Below are 24,421 nucleotides of genomic sequence, written 5' to 3'. Positions count from 1 at the left end.
ACTGGCCCATGTTGGTATTATCATTGCGCTCTTCCAGGGTGAGGCAGTCGCTTGCTGGTCATTGGACGGCCACTCAGGGTGCTTATGGCAGCTCACGCCGGCTGCTGGCCACTCATGGTAGCTCATGGCAGCCCACTGCAGCCCCACTGCAGCTTACACCGTCGCTTGCGACTCACGGCAGCCCAGCTCCAGGTCGAGCTGTTGTTCACCATCTTAGCTGTAGAGGGCAGTGTCACTGGCCCTCATGTGGGATCCGAACTGGGGCCCTGCTGCTCAGAGCTGGAGTCTTAAGCCTCTCTTAACCAACGAGCCACTCGGCCGGCCCCTCATTATGCTTTTAATGTTCTTTCTCATATTTTATTTTTCTGAATTTTATCTTCTCTCTTCCTCTCCCTCTTTCTCTTCCTTTCGGTTGACTTTGTACAAAGGACATAATATTCCATCCTGTTGTAAGAAATTTTGTCTTAAATCAGCTATTGACTATCCCTAGTTAACATAACTATTTGTTTGTTGTTGTTGTTGCTGTTGCCACTCTAGGCCTCCTCAGAGGCATGGATTTTGCCATTCTCTATATTTCGAGAACAGTCTCTTCCAGAGTTGCTGTTAGGAATGAACGAACCTTCCCTTTCCCGCTGCTCTGCTTCATAACACTGCAGGCTGTCAAGCTGGAAGAGGCTTCACTGTTCACCTAAGCACCTATCTCACTGAGTCATCTTTGGATCTTAGGCAAAACACAGTGCCTGGCCAGAGTAACTGCTCAGTAATGTGTGCGGGGTAAATGCAATTAAACACCTGTCTTCTGCTCAGATCAGTCACGTAGCTCTTAAAAAGATCTCTTCATCACTCTGCCAGAAGAACAGGGCTTAATCAGCCAGGAAATATTTGCATTTGCAATTTATAGATTGCTCAAAGCATTAAAAGTCCAACACATTTCTCCCTGAATCATGGATAGTGTCAATAATAGAAATTAGTTCAATGGAAAACCTTTCTGATGATAAGGAATTTAATAGGAATGAGAAATGGCTAAATTTCAATCTTCAGAGCAGAAGGCCCCACACATTGTAATCAGCGATTGCATCATTTTAAAAAGCAGCTTACAAAGCTCACCTTTTAAAATAGGTTTCTATCCATTAATGGACAATAGCAATTCAATAACATTAAATGTATATATGAACATATATATGAATCATTTGCCAATATCTGCACAATTCAGTTACTTACAGGTGGAACTGTAGAAGAGAAGGAGAACTCCTATCCTTTTTGACTTTTTTTCCCAAGAAGAGAAAAATACTAATCTATGTGATTGGGTCCTATTTTAATACAAAGTTTGGGCTGTGTGACTGAGTGTGTGTGAGGGGGTCACTACACCAAAAACTCAGACATGTGGATAGAGCATTCCCGTTTTTCTGCTTTCATGTGGTACAACCGGCAGGCTGGCACTTTTTTCTGTTTTTTACCCACACGGCAGTTAGATCTGTTCCATACCCTTTGGTTGTTTTCCTTCCCCTTTGCTTTTTGGTATGAATCTTGACTCTTCTCCACAGGTATGGTCTGTGCCCACTCCTTGGATTGCTCCCGGAGGCTTCGTGTAATACTCCCACTTAATTCATTCTGGCTCTCTGAATTTGGCCCCAGCACTAGGCCAGGTGTTGGTATACCTTCCCTTAGCATAGCCCTGCCAATGGGACATTATGCACTATTTACCAGTCAAGCCTCCATACACAGAATTACAGGGGCTGGAGATTGAAGTGGCTCCGAGAGACAGATCTGGAATTCAGAGTAGGACTGCAGTATTGCCCTCTCTCTCTCTCTCTATCTCTTTTTTGACATAGTTTCAAATTTTTAGAGTAGGAGCACACAAAGTAAAAGAGTCAACAAAGAACACAATTACCGCTCAGACAAATAAAAGCTTGGAAGCTCTCCAATTTTGGAGAAATTTCACAGTTGAATACCTGCTGTTTGCTAGATGAAGCAAATTTAAGCTGGTACATCATGAAAATAGGGTCCTGATGAAATATACTTGTCCATTGCTCCTTATTTGAGGCCCCCACGACTTAGAGAAAATTTCAGACTCAGCTCTTGGCAATGACTTAAGTGACATAGAAGGAAGGGCAAATTCAAAGGATTTTAGCCAAATTAGTCCTGTGACAGGGATTCCTACAGCAAACATCTGGAGACACAGACCTTAAGAAGAGTTGGTGCCTGATTCATAACACCTCCTGGCTCAAAGTTAACCTAGGAGTAACAACCGGACAAAGCAGGTCATCCCATAGCAATGGGTTCTCCTTGGGGATCCAAGGAACCAGTGTTTCCAGCACCCAAACCCCGGCTTCCATGTTTAAGACAATTGCATTTCTTTTCAGTGCCTGTTGAAACATATAGGCTAACTCGTCTGGCTCAGTAGAGGTCCTTAGAACAAGAATGCATATGCATGGGTAATCATACCTCCTGATTTATATGGCTTTCGGCTGAAAGAATATTAATTGCAATGTTAATGGAATCCCAATTAAGGCAAGTTAATATTAATTCTGAAAGAGCCTCAAACTTCCGATGAATTCGTTTAAATCTCCCCTTATAAAGTAGTAGCTGAATGACCTTAGGCATACCACTTATCTTTTCAAGGTAGATATCCTTATAGTTCAGAAAATTAAAATTTCCAGACATTAAATAATTTTGCCAGGGTCACAATGCTGGTATATTATTGTAAAGGTGGATGGAAATACCTCCAATTACAATTCTATCATGCAGCCTCAATTTCTTCTGTTACTCTTCTACTATTCAGGAAGCAAATGGGGACCATCATCACTTTATACCATGGGATTTTTGAATGGATATTTGTTTTAGTCTTTTTTTCTGAGGCTCCCTAGTACCTTACATAATAGATCCTGAATATTATGTGTAGAGTCAATAAATAAAGCAGCATCTACTATTAATGAAAGGCCAGTGAATCTTGGTATTGCTTAACCATACAAGCATAAAACTAAACATAACTTGGAGGGAAAAAAGTTTCTAGCATGTTGGACCATTCTTCAAGGACACCTAAGGAGGGGGCCTAAAAATACCAGCCAATGCCAGAGGATAGAATGGGTGTTGTCCCAATGAAGAATAACAGGTCAAAGAAAACGGATAAAAATGACAGATAATTAAAGGAGCATATCCTCTCTGAGTTGGAGAACAGAAAAGAGGTTTGTAAGTTTCCTAAGAGCAGGGCGTAGGAAACTCTGTCTTCTATTCTTTGTGTCTCTAGCATTAACCAAGGCCTAGCCTAATATTAGTAAGCTTCAACAAATGTTTCTGAATGAATAAATGAATTAATCACTGCCTACTTGATACAGAACTGAACTGCAAAAGCTGCTCAAAAAACAAAGGCAAGATTTGATATCCTACTTAGAAGCTACAATAACTATAAGAACAATGATTAATTAGCCACAGGGTAAGGGAATACACAGGCCAAGGGTAAAAAGATGTTTATCAGTGTCTAGACTCTTGGAATTCTTAAAGGATAATTGCCTTGACCAGGCTAGGAGTCACCCAGGGAGCTCTTTCTCCAGTATAAATAGATTTATGAACACCCAAGGCATTCAGATAAGCATGGGCACATGCTAACCCTAGGATCAGATGGTAGGTAAGTCTTCAAACTCCTGTTCATTTTCACCAGAGTCTGGTGTTTCAAATGCAATAAAGGAGTAAATGTGGGCAAGGTTAAAACCAATTTTGAGAAATAAAAAATGTTATAGCCTAATGGTTTTTAAAAATTACTTGAAAGGCTTTTATGCTATACTGCTGTATTTGATTAATTTGGTACAGGATTATGATGTTATAATACGTCATGGCTAATGTTCTGCCATTCAAGTGATATCCAGTATGTATATAAAATGCCAGCTCCTGAGCTTGGCATACAAGCCCTGGGTGGCATGTTATCAAATTAACTACTTTTCCAGAATCACGTCAAATCCTCTTCCTATGCAATGTGTGTTCCAACTGCACTCAATTTCTCTTTCAGCTCTTGGTAAATTTGCATTGCCTGTGAATTTGCTCCAAATCAAAAAAACTTCTATTTATTTATCAAGATCCAATGCCAGTGTTTTTCCCTCATCACGTCTCTGAGAAGAGTTCATTATTTTCTCCTCTATGTATCTGAACATGTCTCTTTTAAGAATCACATATCCCTTTGTTTTATGAGCATTTACTTACTTTTCAACCTCCTCCTCTGGAGGCTGTCAGCTCCAACATGGCAGGATACAAATCTTCATTTTTAATCTACTTCATCCTAGTTCAACAAATAGTCACTGGCTGTATAAGACTACCCATACACAGGTATTTATGAAGTTATTACCAAATAATAGATCGGATTTCATGGCTTCAAATAATTAACATTTAATAAAACAACTTGCAAATAAATTGTGAAAGATCACACTATGAACTTGTCCCCCAAATGGTTTTGTCTATATTTAATTGTGATGGACATTTGCTCTGGCATGTGGGGGCCCAGAAAGAATAAAATCCTTTATACCTGTAATTATGTCTATCTAGTCTGCCATGAGCAATGATTTTTCTAGTCTAAAAGCCTATGCTGAAAAAGCCGTGCTTTTGGTGATTTCATTAACATTTAGAAATGTTAACAATTCTGTCAGCCCAAAGTGAAAATGACTGCGTGAGAAATGAAAAGCCTACATAACTTTGACGCTTGCTATTCATGGCTCATTATCCTCAAGACTTGCATTATGCACTGAGGAAGTGGGGTCAGCCTCACAAAATTCAGGAACAATTAAGAAAATTACTGTATGCAGATGTGACTTATGGACTGAAAATAACGAACTTTCTAAAATACTGTATTCAACAAAATCAATAAAGATGATGAAAAATGCACAGATGGTTTATAGCTTAAGGCAGCTTTTCAGTTATTCATCATAAAGACTTCGTTCAGGGTTTTGCCCACTTCCTTGACCTTCTCCTGAACACTTTGAAACTTTCTCTTTGACTGCATTCCTCAGGGAGTTTAAGAAATCCTGGGCATGTTTCCTGAAGTTCTTTGTGTTCATTCTCAAACACATTCATGGAGGTGAAAATATCGTCACTGACCCTTACACATTGTGAATAGCTGCCGGGCTCCAAACCTCACACTCTTCTTTGACAGCTTTAAAGTGTGTGGAATAAACATGTGGACATAGCCGCAAGGGCAAAAGTTATCCACTCACCTAGCATTTCATTAAAAAAAAAAAAAAAAAGAACAGAAGAAAACTAGATGGCATCTAGGTAAATGAAAAAAACTCAAAAACTATGTTTTTAATTTAGACAAAATTTTGTTTATCTATCAACCACTCATTTTTCTTCTATAGCTACATTTGGTATAGGATATAAATATAATAGAAAATATCCTTTTATTAAATATTAATTTCAATAAAGGTCTGTTAAATGATTGCTATATGCTAGGTATTAAACTAGGCTGAATATGGGGTGGCCAGTTAGCTCAGTTGGTTAGAGCACAGTGCTCATGACACCAAAGTTGCCGGTTCGATTCCCACATGGGCCCCTGAGATGTGCCTTCCACAATTAGATTGAAACAACTACTTGACTTGGAGCTGATGGGTCCTGGGAAAACACACTGCTCCCTAATTTAAAAAAATAGGCTGAATAATAATATTTCCACATAATAGAGTTTATATTTTAGTTCAGGAGTCAGACACAGACAAATAATGATGGTGGAACAGGCTAAGTACCATCATCATATAATTTCATGTAGAAAGTGCTGTGGGATCCTTGTGGAAGGGGGCATGTAACTTAAACATAAATTAAATCTTGAGGAACCAGAAAGATCAGTTTGATCTTGATAAAATGAATCCCTAAGGTATAGACAACCTAAGTCAACAAATATTTCTTCCTGTAGTTTCTAAGTATTTTTAAGATCGAACAGAATCATTTTCCTTACACTCTCCATTTCACATGAGACAGGAAGATGCTAACTCAATGTAGTTTTCACAAGTGGTTTTTCCTGTCTGCTGTTTCCAATTGTCCTTTCAAAATAATGTCTATTTTACATTATAAATAAAAGCTTTGCTTATATTTTCATTATAAAGGAGAATGTTTCTTATCCTAGATAAAATTTTGAGCCACAACGATATTCAAAAACAGTACATTAAATCTGGACAGTGGCTGTAAAATAAAAGTATGCATAGAATTTAATCTTGTGGACATTCATTTGAAAATAGAAAAAAATGGAAATGTCAAATTATGGTAGAACATCTAATTTTATCACTAATAGATCACTAATAAATGAATTTTTGATTATTTTACTTTATTAACAGCATTCTTTATATAGTGCATAGGCTGTGCTTATACCTGCCATATACATGGTATTTAGCATGTTGCCTTACATAGTAGGTGTTCAATCCACGTATATAAAATTAAATGTAAATGCTCGGACCTTCTGACCTTTCATCAAATAATCATGTCTTTTTCAAAGACGGGGCTTGGCCTTCGCCTCTGAAGAGCTGAGCCTTCACCTCTGAAAGAGCAATAATTCTCTGATTTGGCCTCTCTGACCGCAGGTGGTCCTTTTCAGAAAAAAATCTAGGCCCCAATAAAATACCCTTTAAGGATAATCTTCATCTTCTGGGGATCATGAAAACCATTTCTATAAAATGGGTTATTCTTTAATTTAAATAGGCTTTTTTCATTATAGCTTCTGAGCCAGGCTGAGGAACTAGAGAGGAAAGGTTCCTAAGTTAAAAAAATACACACAAACACGTAATATAATATAATATAATATAATATATATAATAATTTTCTGTAAGTTTTTTGTTCATTCTATCTTTCTATGTATCTATCCATCTGTCTGTTATAATGACTTCATGGATAGTACGATCTATTGATAATATAAATGGATATAGAACATAGGAAACTAAGTCTCAGAGAAGTTGACCAAGTCACACAAGTAGTAAGTGGCGGAGCTAAAATTCAAGTTCAGAGTCTGGCTCTCCAGGGTCTATAACTTTCACTACTACTCTACACTGCCTTAAGCATCAACGCCTGGGAGGAGAGAGAATAGTCTATTTCCTGCTTGACTTTTTTTCTCTGTATAGAGTTAGAGAGGTTTTTTTCCAAGTCTGTCGATATGGGAAAATATGGGCAGGGATAGAAATATTTGTTATTTACTACGAGCCAAGCACAGTGTTAGGTACTTTGCATATATAATTTCATGGTACCTTTATTATAATATATCAAGCAATTCAATATTATCCTAGTTTACTGATTAGAAAACTGAGGCTGAAAGTTGTTAAATAACTTGCCAAGAACATACAACAAGTAAGGGACTAAGCCAGGGTTTAAAAGCAGGACTGAGTGTTCCCTACTATATACCATGTGCTAAACGTCTATAGATCAAATTCCAGATGACAGATCATGAAATAATAGCCTTATGTAACCAGAAAACCTCTCAGAAATATTATTAGAGTTTCAAGTTATTCAGAGTCAAGATTGTGGCCAAGGAGACAGAGAGGGAAATTTTACTTCCCGTCACAGCCCATGAATGGAAATGTGACCCGGGCCTTGCCTCCTACCTTGACAGATATTGTCCTGAAGTGAGATTTGCAGTTTCCACGTCCATGCAGTTCATTGTGCTGGGAATGAGAGCAAGTTCTGGCTGGATCATGGTGGCTGTGGCTACAGCTCTCGCAACCAGTTCCATGGCGTCTTGTACATAGTACTCAAAGACCGACTGTGTTGTTTTTCCATGGGCAACGAGCCCCAAGGGCAGACCCTCTGTCCTCAGTTCCTCCACATTCTGGGAGTCCCCCAGCACCCAGTGAAGCTCCGGGGGCATGACCCAAAACTGGGTGGTCATTTCAAAAATCCGCCGGATACTTTCCATGTCGCAGCCAAACATCACCATGGTGGGTGTGCTGTTCTTAACGCTCTCAAGCTGGACCTGCAGGAAGCTTAGGAGGTCCTCGGTGGAGGAGAGGTTGGCGGTGATGTTGATGACAGACCCGAGGTGGAACTTGGAATTATTCTGGGTGAGAAGGAGGAAGTCGGTGATGTTCCAGTCTTCCTGGCACAGCAATAAGCTAAAATTGTACCAGTTGTTCATGGTCAGGATTGAGACAGTGACATCAGCATCAGAACTTAAGGAATTTTCTAAACTCAGTTGTAGGTGCAGGGGATTCTGTATTTAAAGATATGAAAAAGAAGAATTAGAAAGCATCGGCCAAAGATTATAACAGAAGGTATTTTGTTTTCTTATGAGGCTAAATCCCTTATTTTTCCCTGTGATATTCCAATGCCTCTGGGATAAAATTCTCATAATTTGGAAAGCCGTGTTTCCTGTCTAATGGAATTACTGAGTCCTTACAACTGACTTCATGATAGTTTTTGCTAAGGGTATCAGATGGCAGATAGTTCTTGGTGTAAATGGTAGGGGTGACATGTAGGGAGCCGGAGGCTTGTAGTAAGGGTTAAGCCAGAGAGCTGGAGGTTTGCAGTAAGGGTTAAGCTTAAAAGCTGGCAGGCTGACAGGCTCTCAGGTCCGGGTGAGCAGCGTGGGAAGGTTGGCCGCTGAGGAGAAAACAGCCAACGGCCTTGAAAGCTACAGAGTGGAATGCCATCCTATTAAGAGTTTCTGCTTGTTATGTTTTGCTTTCACCCTGGGAAGATTTCTTCCCCACCCTATGGAAAGCCCCGGGGGAGGTGTTCCCTGGGAGTAGGGGACTATTCCCTCAAGTTCCCAAAACCCCCCTACCTAAGAAAAGTTACTTTTGCTATGAAAGCTGTGTGTAAACAATAAATGGGGCCACTCTCTGCTATCAGCATTGGGTGGACCTCCTGTCCCCAGCTTTCGTCTCTAGTCTCTTTCTTTTCCAGTCTCCCACCCAATCCTCTCAGGTACCCTCTCGGTAGACTCCTGGCTGACGAGTCAGGAGTGCTCGTTTGGTGCACGGGTCGCATCAGTGACACAACCATACATACATTTGGTCTTAAATTTTTATCGGTCTTGTCTACTTCCTCACAGACAGTTCCCTTTATGCATCCCATTTCTAACAATTGCTGTTATTCACCTGTTTGGTAAGTTTTTCTCTCAGGTGAAATAACTGAAAGAAATTACCTTTGCTTTCCTTTAAAATTAATAGCAGGTAGTTGTATAAGAATGGTGTAGAAAATGGATGCATCAGTTTCCTAAACTTCTAGCCCCTGAGGAAGAACTTCTAATATATGTGGTGCTATGATCTGCATGTTTGTGCTTCCCCCAATTCATATGTTGAAATACTAATGCCCAATGTGATTTTATGAGGAAGTGGGGCCTTTGGGAAGTGATTAAGTCATCCGTGTGTGATATTAATGGCTAAGAGGCTTCACAGAGCTCCCTTGCCCCTTCTACCATGTGAGAACACAGTGACCAGTTGGCAGCCTGTGAGCCAAAAGAGGGGCCCTCACCCAACAGGGCTGGCACCATGATCTCGAACTGCCAGCCTCCAGAGCTGTGAGGAATAAATTTCTGTTGTTTGCAAGCAGTCTGTGTTCTAGCAGCCTGAACAGAATAAGACATGTGGAGTAATTAACAATATATATACTACGATTAAGTGGATAGTCCAATACTAAAGCCTTGATTACATTTCTGTATCTACTAAGACTGGATTCTTGCTGTGAGATGTGTGCTTATGTAACTTCCATCACAATTTTATCTGTTTATAGAACTCACCACCTCAATGAAAGAAGAGTATCTTATTTGAAGAGTCACAAGTTATTAATCATATAGGTGAAGCAGCAATAGTCCTCTACTGAATAAATTTGTTAAACTGTTTTTGCTGGGAGCAGACATTTGATGTTAATTGTCGTTTAATATTGACATCCTGGGAATGTTTAGTACAACTTCTTACACGTTAGGTGCACAATAAATACAGAGGGTGCCAAAAAAATGTATACACATTTTAAGAAAGGAAAAAATTGCATTAAAATTGTTAATACTTAATATATACCAATAACAAAAGATGAATACAAGTCATGTTTGACTTCTGCAATTACAAGAGATGCTCAGAGTGGTTACCATCAGTGTAATTTTAACACAGTTTTTTCCTTTCTTAAGATGTGTACTTTGGCACCCTCTGTATTGGCCAAATTGAACTAAATATGTTCCCACTGGGAACTATTACACTGTAGGACTATTTTTGAAAAAGTGCCAAAACATTCAGGTCAATAATATAAGTAGAAAAATGAGGACTTTGTCAGTAAAGTTTCAAGCCTTTCTACAAAAGGAAAGAAATGTGGCCTTCCCTTACCTGTCAAAAAATGTGCAACAAAAAAATAAAATTTGAGCTGAACTTTGAATTCTTTAAAGGACTGAAAGGGTTTTGATATGTGTAGTATGAGGAGTGAGGAATTTATGGGACAAAAACTATGCCCAAAAGCAAACAAGGAAAGCGATCATGGTGGTAGGCAGGATAGCGTCTTAAAATTTACTCTGAGATTTTGACTTTTGTCCTTCCAAATTCAGCTTCAAGCAGGGCTTGTCATGATGAACACAGAGCTTTGGGGGGACCATCTAGAGGCTGCATTCCACAGGGAGAGGAGAAACAAGTCCTCCGGGATCTTCATTAGTGCAAAGTGCTTAAACTGGAAGCCATTGTTGGGAATCGTGGCAAAGGCCATGAGAAAAGTTTTGTTGTTGTTTGTTTTTAAATTAAAATTTAATGACAAGATCAGATATGAGAGGCAAAAGAGAGAAAGGTGTCAAACGCTGGGAGACAGTATCCAGTAGGTAGTTCCTGGTTTCTAGGCTTGAGAAGCCACACAAGATATGAGGTAAGAGGGATGAAAGCTTCACTTCCTCACTCTTCCTACCGATGAATACAAATTGCCCCAGAGAGTTCTTTCTGCCTTCCTCTTTTAGCTTTCTTCCTCTTCTTCTTTCTCTCTATTTCCTCCTCTACCTTAATCCTCTTTTAGAAGCAAAGAGCGATGGAAGACAAGCTCTACATTTAGCTGGCAGGAACAAATTATTCCCAACTGTTTTCTTGGCCTCAGCTCCCTATCTGGTTGCCAGTTTTCTCTCTAAAACATAAGTATGACCATATCATTCTTCTGCACCATAACCTCTGAATCACCCACAGGATAAATTTCAAAATCGGTAATACTGCTTAAGAGGCCATTCCTAGTCTTTCATCCTCAATTCTCCAAACGTGCACATCAAGACAAGTCATAGAGGACAATTTATTTTTTTTGTATTAGGGAGAGCATTTTTTATGCCTACGCAAATTTGATATGCTGATGTCTCCACCTGGGAATGCATTTGCCTATATTCATATTCATCCTTCAAACTCAGCTCTTCCACGCAGATTTCCAGAAACTAGTTCATGTAGCACTTATGACTGTGTCTGCTGCTGCTGATGTTTATTTTTATTTTTTCCCTCACAATATTTTTTGCCCTGTTGATTTCCTGCAGTGGTGAATTGAGGTTTGTTTGTTTGAGTGTCCCCCTGACTGCTGACCAAGCAGAATTAATCATCTCATATCTGTGTCATGGGGTCATTTTTGTTCATCCCTCTATTACAGAACTCTTCACAGCATAGTGTAGCTAATTGGTGATGTGTTTATCTCCCACTCTAGATTGGAAGCTCCTTTAGGACAAGGGCCATATCTCAACCATCTCTTCTAGCACAGTTCTTAGTTAACTGGAGAGTATTTGTCAAACAGAATTCTTTTTTGTTTGTTTGTTTGTTTGCTTGCTTCAAGTCCTGGGCTATGATCATAGTTTCTTCATTGAAAGACTAAGAAGATCATTCCTAGCAGAGCTTCAAGACCCAAGATTTTGTCCCCAGTTGGAACAAAGGCCCACCATGTATTTCCACAGAAGGATCCATTAAATCAGTGTGTGAGGAGCAAGCTCTAATGAAGACAGGGATGAAAATGTTCTCCTCTTGCTAAACTTGGAGGTGAAATAGCTAATCATATTGAGCATTTAGCACCAGACAGAGAAACAAATGCATTTGGCATCAGAGAGTGACATGGGAGTTAAATGAAGACCGCTCCCCATCACTCCCAGGGATAATGATTAATCTAGATAATCACACTCACCCCTACAAACAATCCTATTAAGACATTCCAGATGTTGAAATTAATGCTTTCATAGACTCCAGGAACACAATTCTTCAAACAACTATTTATTCAATAATACTTTAGAAATATCTAGTTATATTGTATTTATGTAGCAGCCTCAGATGTAGCACCTCCCAATTTCTCTCCATATAATATAAAGGCACAAGCACACACACACACACACACACACACACACACACACAGATGAAAACTTATAACACTAAAATTCAACCTTTATAGTAAAAGTTTATCAAATCTGGGACAAAAATTAAATAAGACCTATCAAACCAAATTGAGAAAGAAAACCTATGTCTTACATATAGTTTGCTTTTCGCAAAGGGCAAACCCATGACCTGAAAGAAGGTATAATTTAAAACAATAGTTTTTACATTTTTTACCTCCTAAATCAGAGATCCAGTAACAGAACAACCCAAGAATCAGGAAGCCCTTCTCAACCATGCAATGGGATAAAATGGCCTCATAAGGACATTCAATTTGTATACGTTAAAATAAATAGGCACAGTAAAGGGAGGTAAGGGGAGAGAAAATACAAAGTTCAATAGAGCTGATAATTCTCCTTTCCCTAAATGAGTGTACTCTTTATTATATATGTGGCATTACATATATAATATATGTATATAATTATATATATTATGCATATAATTATGTATATAATTACATATATAATATACACACACGTGTGTATATATGAATTATAATATATACACACTCATATTGTTACACATAGTTGTATACATAAAACCATATATGCCAAACTAAAATAGGCAATTTAAAGGATTTTCAAATGTAATTTTCCTGCACTTTCAACTGAATATTTATTTCTACTTCAGGTGACACGTCACTCCACTCCACTGATTTTTAGGGTATTATTCCCATTATAATAGGTTTCTACATTATTCTGGAGGCAGAAATTTCCAAACATCTAGGGCAAGAAGTGTGGATGGGAAATGGCTATGCTGAAATGGACTCATGAATGAAATCTCAAGTCAAGTGCGGAGCTGGCGGGGAGAGAGGGGTCACCAAGATGGCAATGCATTTCCAATGTCAGAAGATTGCAACAGTGTCAGAGGATCATTCAGTGGTGTAGGGGAGCAATCCTGCTATGGACTGAGCGGATTTATAAAATATTAAAATTCCACACTCAGAAAAGTCAGGCAAGCACAGTAAGAAAATTTGGAAAAAGTAAAATGATAGAGTGGCCTTACCTTAAAAAGTATTAGAACACATAAGAAAATGCAACTTTTATAAAACATTAATAGTTAAAACAGGGAAGTACTAACCAAAGGATTAACAGGTAAATAAATAGAACAGATATTAATGCATATAAAGAAGTACATTGACTTAATTACTATATTAATATATTATACATTGAACGTTATAAAGGAGTATAGAAGAAACATGTGAGATTAGGAGTTGAGAAAATAGATTATTTGAAAAAATAATATACTTTAAATTCCTAATTCCACTGTATATTAAAAGTAAATTCTAGGCCAGTTAAGAGTAAAAATACAATGTCATATCACTGAAAGACCAAATAGGTAACTATGCTTCAGAAATCACAAAGAGAAATAGCTTAAAAGAAATACTATAATACACCTTATTTCTAGCATTAGAGGCCTATCATAAATGAAACATGAGACTATTTGCAATGAAATTGATAGACAAAGCATTATAGTCACAAAATATAGAGAACATTTACCAGTCAATCAGGAAATAGAATCCTTGACTAAGCTCAGTTTTTGTTGATCTCTGCAAGAATTTCCTGCTGCCTATAAATGGGTTGAAGATAGACAATATCTTATTTTTTCATTTAATATTTAATACTTAATTGCTAAAAGTGACAGAAATTTTTTCTTTCTTAATGAAAAGAAACAGGTAATTTTGTAAAAGTCAGAAAATACCAGTGATCCTTTGATCCCATTCTAGATTTCTGTGCTGTCAGCTAGACCCTCTGTAAAAAGCAAAGGGTACATATCTGAACCCATTCCAGATACTTGAAAGTAGAAGACATGACTGCCGTAAGTAGATAAATAGACACTTAATGTAATTATAAATTATGGAAATTACTGCAAATGTAATAGGATGTGGCAAAACTGGAAAAGGGGGAAGAACGTTCCAGGAAAAGTTTAATAATTATGATTAGTAGGGGTAGGTGGATGCAAATATCTGCATTATATAAGCATCCTCTAATTGGGACTTTAGAAAAAATAAGGGATGTATATAAAGATGATGACTTACTATATATAGGTAAACATATATAATAATTTATAAAACCATACACATTTAACCAAGAATGTGGTCTCGTTTGGACCAGTCATTCATCTTCAACTGGGTACTAGCTTTCTAGTCCCAGGCGAATGGTTGGAGTCGCCACCTACTTCTCTACTCCCTCTGTTGGAGTCTGCGTTGCCCTCTTTTGTAGTGTCTACAATGTTCTTAAGTCCTAAGCTGTCCCTCCTGGTGGTAAGGTAAGCAAGATGAGTTTTCTCTCCTCTTCTGGAGAGGCAGTCAAGTGTAGTGGTGAGGGCTTAGTAGTTAGGGAAACCTATGCTTAAATTCTGGCTCCATCATTGATGAGCCATGTGGCCTTCCGCAAGATAGGTAGTATTTCTGAGTCATAAATTCCTCATCTCCAAAATGAGGATAATATGAACCTCCTACTTTACAGATCCATGTTGAGACTAAAGTGTGAGAATGAGATAATGCATGGAAAGTGCCTGGCATGGGGTGAGGGTCAGTCAGTGGTAGCTGTTACAGTCTGCTAAGAGTTAAGTCATTGTGTTGCAAGTGCTTGCTAAAGCGACGACGGCAGGACTACTTTTTTTCTTTGCTATTGCTTTTTCCTTTCTCTTGCCCACTGTCACACAATGGTCCCTGAAATAGATAACTTTTACAAATACCAATTACACCAACTCCTTAGTAGGAAAACAGCAACTCTATCTCAGGATGAGAGAGGCTATTTATTTGGGCAATATTATGTTTGCAGCAGAGTACCCCCCCTCCCCTAAATTTTGGTAACTCGTTCTAGTGTCACAAGTCAAGGAATTTCGGGCACCAACTGTTGGAGAGTCCCCCATCAATCTTTGTTCCGCCTGAAAGCACAGATTCAGCTATTTTCTGGATCAGTAAAAGTTTCAAAAACAGAATTGGATGCAGTCAAGAGCATGCCAGAGAGCTCTGAGATATTCCCTTGACAGAAGAAAAGAGGTAATGAAGCCGGGTTTACTTTAAGAATGGAGAAAAGATGAATTCTCTCAGCTGTTTCCTGGCGAGCAAACCCATTTAGTTTTGCCTTCTAGGCCAAAGCTCAGAGAGCTCAAGTGAGCATATTTCCCCTCCTTTTAGAAGAGAGACAAAATCCCCTTCCTTTCATAAGTTTGCTGATTATTGGAGGTGTTCAAGGGGCTCAGGACCAGCTTTCTATGCTGCTACCGCTTCTGCTCAGCCAAAGAGGCAGCAGGAGGTTTTCTGTTTCTCATTATCTCACACCTCATTTGACCTATATTATATAGAAGCCCTTTTCTTTTCTTTCTGATAATTAAAGCTTATTCCTTTAGAAGCCCAGGCTTTTAAATAAATTAACTGTTTTTACAGTTGCATTAAGGACTCAGGCAAACATAATGCAGAGACCTTGCCCAGAAACTGTAATCTAATAAAATAATACAAATGAAGACCTAAGAATGCCTAGCAATGTCCCTAGTGCTTTATGCATATTGTCTTATTTTATCCTCGCAACGGCCTCAGGAGGTGATGACAGTGATTAGCCTCTTTTAACAGATGACAAAAATGAGGCTCAGAAAGAGAAAGTAACGTCCCCAAGGTTGCACAGCTACTAAGAAAGAGAGCCTGGATTTGAAATCCAAGTGCGCAGGGTTTTTAGCCTGTGCTTTGGGTCAGTACTCTATATTGCTCCCTCCACGTGAGAAGAGCAACATGTAAAGTAGAGTCTTGATGTGTGCAGGTTTCATATTTACAGTTTTAGTTATTTGCAAGTCATCTTGAAGGCCCATGGAGTCAAGTCACTTTTAAGATGTGTTGTGGCATGGGTTAGAATTGACGCGCCCTGTGTGGCTGGCACACGGGAGCCAGTGAGGGGGACTCTCTTGCTGCCCAGTGGGCACCTGGCTTCCCAGACATTGTCTTCATTCATTCTCCCATATGTAACAACTATTGCAAAAGGGCAAGACTTGCATTTCTTCATTAACAGTAATTTAACAAAGAAGGACAGTTGCATAAGTAATGACATCAATTCTGTGTTTGGTAGAAGAAAGTTTGGAAAAATTCACTTAAATGTTTCATTTAAGATTTCACTGAATTTCATGGTTGAAGCTATAATCCTAATGGTGTTCAACCAATATGTATGGCGTTGCCAACAAAGATTTTAGGACATAGACCTCAGGATTTTGAGTAATATTTATCAAACAGTACATAACACAGTAGTAAAATGCTGTGAATGCGTCAGAGGGAATGATGCATGGTGCAGTTGGCATAATATTGCCAATCCTGCTAGGTGCAGTCTATTTCACTACAGCAATATGAGGAAGGCTGGTGTCACCTCCGCGAACAGAGCAGGCAGTGGTAGACTGGCCCAGTCTTAGGAGGAAGTATTGGGGTGCATAACACTCATCAAAACTGGCAGATTTATTCCTCCAACACAATGTGTGTTGAAAGCCTATTATCTGCCAGGCCATGAACACAGAGATGCCCCGCTTCAGGCGGGAGCAACAGGAGAAGCATGCACGTGGTTCCCTTTGAACCAACTCAATCCTTCTCCCCAGGCCAATTTCCAAAAAGGGAAGTCAGGGGCATAGCAGGTCGGTTGGTGGCAATTACTCAAGCTTCCTGCACTGGAATTTTGATCATGCATTGTTTCCCCCATTCTTGTCCCATCTAACTATTGACACTCAACTAATTCATCTATAGGCTACCCCACTTCCGCCTTTTGTTCCCTGTGGTTATATTTTGTTTCTCTCTCTTGACCCTTGGTAATCTTGAAAGCCCTTGTTCTACTCACTCCCTGAGCCCTGTTCTCCCAGCCCACTCATATAAGATACACCTACCCAGGTGCAAACCCTCAGGCTTAATACTTTCACCCACTTGGGGAAGGGAGGGCTTTGATTGAGAGCATGTGGCTGCAGAAAATATGGAGTCATGTGGTGCTTAGGGGCAGTCAGCTCAGGCAAAATGTCCCAACACAGGAAAGGGTGAAGCAGCCACAGGTAGTCATTGGAAATCTGGGCATTTGACATCCAGAAAGACTATCAGCAAGCAACAAGGCCCAAAGCCTTTGGTCTGGGGTTTGGAAGACCACTGCAATTCCCAGGGGAGTCCAGAGGAGAGGACATGGTGGCTCTATGTAACTCAGATCTTTATTTGAAATGTGGTTCTGCCATTGACCAGTTGTGAGATAGACTCTGGGGAAATCATTAAGCCCCATAAAGCTTCATTTTCCTCCTCTGTGTGTTTAAAATACTACCTACCGTGCAATGTTTGTGAGGATCAAATAACATAATGTATACAAAGCGGCAGCACATAGTAAATGGTAAGTGGTAGTTTATCATGATGATGACAATGTTGAAGAGATTAGGAACATTACACTAAGAAAACTGAAGTACACGGGCTAGCTAGGCTGGTATATTCAGTTTATTTAACAAACAGCAGCATTCCTATTTTGAGTACCTGTTTTGTGCCAGGCATTGGATACTGACTACTGAGGCTACCATAGTTAGTAAGACCAATATGGCCTTTTCTTTCATGGAGTTTAAAATCTAGAGGGTACTGTGATCAGCACCAGAACACATAGCGAGGAATAGTTTAGGAATATGGCAGTAGACCACGACAAGAAACAGGGCCTACATTTGAGCCATACTAAAAGGAATGCTGATTTGGTTTTTAAGCCTTAGGTTATGAGGCAAGTATCTTCCTTGACAGCCTTCTTGTCTACATTTTGGATGAGCCCTGGGTGCTGGGGCAGGAGCAGGTCTGAAGGTGGAGGTCAAGGGGCCTTGGATGACTGGGAAGAAAGGAGGAGGCTAGAAGAAGGAGAATCTGACAATCAGAGGGGCTTCATCACATGGCTGACATGAAGTAAGTACTTGGTAAATATTAGCCTTATTATTATTATTATTATTATTATTATTATTATTATTATTATTAAATTTAGCATACTTCCTTCCTTGGGCTGGCAAAATTGATCTTTCCCCAATGACTCACAGCCCTCTGATGTCAACACCAGTCATTGTGCCTGGCTACAGGACCATGATAGGCTCAGAGCCTACGGAGCCAGCTGGTTTCCATGTTGACTGAACCAAGCAATGCTGAGCTTATGGTGATACTGGAGCTCTTGAGCCTCTTTAGAAAGTGTATTTTCTCTCTTTCCTGTCCTGGTGTCAGGTTAACTACTATCCTTTTCGATTGTGTCAGTGTGCCTACTTTTAACACCTCCTTGCAGCCCCATTTAATATGCTTTGAGCTAGAAAAAGAGTTTAAGGATCATGTCACAATTTGATCTAAAACAGGAGTAAAATACATCAAAACCATCCTATAAGCAAAATGGATGAGCTTTAGCCAGATTGAAGAGGCTGTGGACTGGATTTGAGATCAAGATTGTTCTGAGGAACTTGACTTCCATTTCTTCAACTGTGACAAGAGAATAATAATTAATCGCCAACCAACTACTTCAGGGCAATGTGGGATGACATGATTTTACACATGTGAGTGCTTCCTGAAGTGAAGAACACTGTAAAAATGGAAGACACATGCACCTGAATATGTGTTTCTTGGACAATAGGAGGGATCAATAATCTAGATAGAGAGGAAAAGGAGAGATTTCTGGAATACAATTTAAAAGTTACTGTAGATGTAATTTTCAAATTCTATGCCAACTTTTCCCATCTTTATATTAAGGGGAACAAGATTATTTGTTACATTTTAAGAACTCTGGAATAAAGATATTGCCTTAAGACTGATTTTAGTTCTTACATCACCACCCAGGTTTTGGTCAAATTAAGTAGTATTTCAATGAGCCTACACATTTATATGTTTCAGTAGGAAAATGATTTACATGATAATTAAAACTTATCAAACTATTCAAGTTATTTTTATAGACATTCTTGGTGACAAACTCTGGCAAATTTTCTTATAAAAATATTTTTATATTTTTGACAAGTGAGCTCACAACTGGGCCAGTAACTATTGAAATGTGCACCAGATAATTAAACTGCCTAGCATGCAAGTTAAATTTCCTCTGGAAATGTGATTATGTCAATGCAGCTTAAAACCACTATTAAGAGATGGCTTGTGTCACATGCTAATTTGCTTTATTACACTAAGAATGAAAACTCAGCTAAATTCTGATTATTTCTTTTTTAAATACTTTCTAGAACTAATGCCACAGTTGACATAAACTTTTTTCCTCAATTCCATAAGCCTTTTTTTTTTTTTACTGATACAAGTACATGTTTTACACATTTAAATTTTGGTTCAACTAATTGTGATGTAATATGGCTTTTATATATACTGGATTAGCACCTCATTTTAATTTCATAATTATAAAATCAGTTCATTGCATAATGGTTTCTTATTTCACTTGGAAATTTAAAGTTTATATTGACTCACACTCATTACTTGCTACCTCCCATTGACCAGTTTTACACTAGAAATAATATTAGCATGCCATTAAACAGTATCTCAGTAAATTTTCATTTTAGCCCCTTATTTCAAAACGTGTGATCTGCTAATTATGAATAAGCTTTGATGCAATGACATTTTATTTCACTTGCATTACGAAGCACCCATTAGCATAATTAATTCTTTATATCTTTCAAATTCTGGTTCAAAGTAAGAAGGCAATGGAAACGTTGAATTTAGTTCTTGAAGTCATGGTCACAGAGGCAGTACTTTCTCATGGATTAGTGATCAAACTCAAAGGGTCTTTAAGCAGCTCTGGTGACCTCAGGTACCAGGACAATAAACTCTTATTGAACAGGTCTGTGCTCTCTCAGGATGGTCTATATGAGCATTGTCACTGATGAAACAAAAAAAGACCTACTTGGCTAGTTTTCAAATTTAAGATTTGGATTGCATCTGGCCCTGTTATGAAATCATTTGTCAAATCATTGCCCATATCCATCCAATAATCAGATAATCAGGTAGGGCAGAAATATTAAGTTTGAATAATTCACCCAAAGCCAATTAGTACATTTAGGATTTTATCATTTGGTTTGGAAGGGACCTTAAAACTCACCTAACCCAAACTGCTATATAGCTTATAGTTTATGAATTAGGGGGTAAGAGTGAATTAAAGCCATGTCTCTTTCTTTTAGAAAGGTTAATAATTTGTTTAATTGAGGTGGTCTGTCTTCATTATGGTGATTAGTGAATATGACTACATTTTAATATTTATGAGTATCTACTCGCATTTAATTTTATCTCCTGAATTTTAAAGGATTCAGGCTTAGCCTAACTTGCACACTCTAATATCTCTGTGTAGTCTTTAAGCCACAAGTAATTGCCCTTTATAAGAGATGTATAAATATGAGGTCAGACAATTAAGTTCATGAACTCATCCTAGAAAAAGTGCTACATACCTCATTGCTGAATGTCACTATGGTCATCTTTGAAGTATTCCCCTTGGGAAGCTATGCATGGATGCCAACTCCTAGTCCACCCTTCAAAGCAATTTTGGAACTCTTTTTGGAATGGTCATCAGAGCTGTCGTTATATTATTACCCTTGATGTCCTGAATGTCATCAAAATGTCTTCCTTTCAATATTTCCTTTATTTTCAGGTAAAGAAAGGAGTCATTGGGGGCCAGATCAGGTGAGTAGGAAGGGTGTTCCAATGCAATTATTTGTTTACTGGCTAAAAACTCCCTCACAGACAGTGCCGTGTGAGCTGGTGCATTGTCATGATGCAAGAGCCATGAATTGTTGGTGAAAAGTTCAAGTTGTTTTCGTCTAACTTTTTCACGCAGCCTTTTCAGCACTTCCAAATAGCAAACTGGTTAACTGTTTGTCCAGTTGGTTCAAATTTATAATGAATAATCCCTCTGATATAAAAAAAGTTAGCAACATCATTGCAACAAGTTTGTGAACTTAATTGTGAGACCTTTGTAAATAGTGCATTGATTTATGAATTCACTAATTTTTCTTCTCCACTGTGACAAACATATACAATCCTATCATGTCTTGAGAACACAGATACATTAATTACTAATATATTTAGTGCTAAAAAGAATCAATCAAATGAAATGAAGTTTCTGGGTTTCCATTTGATTTACTATATGAGCCCTGAATTATCTTTTCTGGAATTATTTACTGTGCATGTATATTCATTCTGTTAGCATTATTTAGCCTCTATTGGTATTATTTTGTTTGTAACTTGAGTATCACATCAAAAGCTTTTAGGCTTTAAAATGAGAAGAACCACCAGAGACCACCATTATGTTTTTTAAGTCAGTCCAGGGAGCATAGACCCACAGAGTGAGCAAGAACCTTGAGAGATCTCTATTATTTCCAGAAAAAAAAGAGAGATAATTGATAACCTAGCTTTTATAACATAGTCCATCATGTCAAAATGCTAAACTCACAATGTTGACGATTTTCTCTGATATCCTATCTCTCGCCTCCCTTTCCAGATTATACAAGACCCATCAGAGCAGCCTGTTACATCTCTATGTATTCCAGTTCCCATGCTTATTATCTCCTTTGAAACCCAACAGTGGTGTCATCTTGTCCTGTTTATTCAATTTTCTAAGTATATCTTAGTTCCCTTTTATCTTGGAAGCCATTCCAAAGAACTTGGATCACACAAGTGCTCCAGCTCTCTTGTCTCCACATCCATGAGGTAGGTAATTTTCTTTGCCCAGAACACTCTTTAGCTCCTTTTTTGCACCACTAATGCCCCATCATCTTTCAAGGCTGTGTTCAGGCTTTTCTCCAGGTTAACATTCCTGACTTGCCTCACCCGCAAATTGGATTACTTGCCTCGCTTTTATCTGCTGCCATACCATGCTCTATACATCCCCCAGTCACTTCTATACAGTTGGTCATTATTAGTTTGTTCATCTCTCTCCTTCCCTGGACTATGTGGGGGCTAGTGATGTTGTCTTTTATAGTAAAATTCTGAGTAATGGTGCCCACAAAATAAGAGACTCACAGAGAAGATTGGTGGGTTGAATGAATACATGGTGACGTGTAGTTTAGATTTAGACAGAGGAGCCTGACCTTTACTGAGATGTGTGTCTATTTTTTATGAGTCATTTTCCTTCCTATTTGACTAATAGGGTTTCTCTCCAGAGGCAAGAGTAATTATTATCTGCATTCCCATAAAGTCTTATCCTTCCAAGAAGACACATATCTTCTCCAATGTCAATCAAAAAGTGGCGCCTGAATGCTGAAAGGATTGACAGAACTGCTCAAGTGCATCTGCACCTGAGGCACTGTTTAGAAATCCAAGTGAATCATGATATGCACAAACTCAATGCATGTCAGTCATTTTCTTTACACTCAAGATGGTTGTGGGGAGATATTTATTGTGCTTTATAAATTATTCATAACTGAATTTGTTTAAATGCTCAACCCTGATGCATTTAAAACATGATTCAATATACAAAGCTATTAATATTGAGGCAAACTTTTAGTTACTTATCTGTTATTTAAAGTGAGGTACCATTATATCAATAGAACTGGAGGAAGAACTGAAATCTCAAGGACCAGGGAGAATGGGATGCCAACAAAGTAAGTGGAAGTGACAGTCAATAAACAAGACTACGTGAAGGACGTATGGACTATGAAGAGGATAAAGGAAGACGGCAGAAGTTTTATCAGGACTTTAGAAAAAAACCACCACATCTATTATTACTAAGAAAGTATCTTGCATTTTTCATAAAAAAAAAGAAAGTAATCAGGCTTCTGTTTACTTGAATTCAGAGACACAGCTCTACTGGCATGGAGGATGGGGAGAGGAGAATATGGACAAAGAAATTACAGTATAAACCTCTCCTTGTCCGACTTATCCCAGTTTGCCACATGATGTTCTGGTATATGGCAGAAGAGTAAAGATGCTTACTCTTTCTCAAGGAAATAAAGTGCAGATTGTTATGAGTTGAAGTGAGGCGGGCCTAGAATTAGCTCCTGAGGTGTCTGGCAACTTTCAAGTATAGGAAAGATGGGGTTTTTTTTCATTCCTCTCTCACCTCCCTGATGACCTTGTTCTAGAATTTGCTTCAGCAGTTTCTCTCTCTCCCCTGGGATCTCCTATCAGCTCACAAATTTTTCTTCAATGTCATCCACTTTCCCCCTCCAGCTACTATTCCAGGTTTCACTTCTTTTCTTCAGCGATGCTGAAAATTTCCACTTGCTCATTTTCCATTTTTCTCATCCAATCAGGCTTTCAAATTCACCATGACAGCTTTTATTAAAGCAATTGATGACCAACTACTGCTGAAACTACAGGTTGATGTTTATTCTACCTGTGACTCACCTCTAAATACCATCAGACCCACTTGTTCACTTTCTCTTGAAACCCTTCTTCCTATAGGCTTTTCAATCTCATAGGTCTTGTTTTCTTCCTACCTCGCCAGTTGATTCTACTCAGGGCATCATTTTCTAAATTTGAGGCACCCCAAGGCTCGCTCTATACTTGCATCTCCGTTTCTTATCTATACTCCAGCCTACTAAATTGAAGTACCCCCTATATACCCTTTATTCTCTAACCCAGACCTTGTGTATTCAACTGCCTTCTTGATATCTCATTTTGGATTCCGACTTGGCATCTGAAACTTAACGAGTCCAAAGAGATTCATTGTGTTCTTTCCTCTTACCCTCACACTCCAGATACCCCTGCCAAATCCACTTCCCTTACAGCCCTCCCCAAGTCACCATGATTGCGCCATCATGCACACCAACTGCTGAGGCCAAAAACTAAGACGTCAACGTTTAACCCCTTTTTTTCTTCACATCACTCATTAATCCATCAGTAAGTCTCATTCGCTCCGAAATATATCATGAATTCAATCACTTTCATTATCTCACCACTTCTAGAGCAAACCTCCATCTGTCAGCTGGACTAATGTGACAGCCCATCCCTAGTATCCCTGCCTCCACCACGGCCAGCCGGCTGGTCTGGCAATCAGTTCTGTGCACAGCAGGCAGAGAGATCTTTTTAAAAATCTAAATCCACATCATTCTTTTGCTTAACACACTTTAATAGCTTCCCACTGCAAGGAGAGCAAAATATAAGCTCTTTGCCCTGTGCCCTAAATGTGGGCCCTCCCTACTCTTCTAAACTCATTCATTCCACCTGTGTGGTC

General features: G+C 38.7%; 1 protein-coding gene across 1 annotated transcript in view; it reads right to left on the bottom strand.

Annotated features, from left to right (window-relative positions):
* GRIN3A (glutamate ionotropic receptor NMDA type subunit 3A) overlaps window positions 1-24,421 on the bottom strand; it is a 148,731-nt gene that overhangs the window by 89,350 nt on the left and 34,960 nt on the right. The window contains exon 2 of the mRNA XM_019665742.1: window positions 7,560-8,164. Coding sequence (XP_019521287.1) covers window positions 7,560-8,164 — 605 coding nt within the window. The remainder of the gene's footprint in view (window positions 1-7,559; window positions 8,165-24,421) is intronic.

The sequence above is a fragment of the Hipposideros armiger genome, unplaced genomic scaffold (assembly GCF_001890085.2).
Source record: "Hipposideros armiger isolate ML-2016 unplaced genomic scaffold, ASM189008v1 scaffold_451, whole genome shotgun sequence".
In the NCBI taxonomy this organism is placed as follows: domain Eukaryota; kingdom Metazoa; phylum Chordata; class Mammalia; order Chiroptera; family Hipposideridae; genus Hipposideros; species Hipposideros armiger.
Note: the sequence above shows the minus strand (reverse complement) of the source record. Positions and strands in the feature narration are given on the sequence as shown.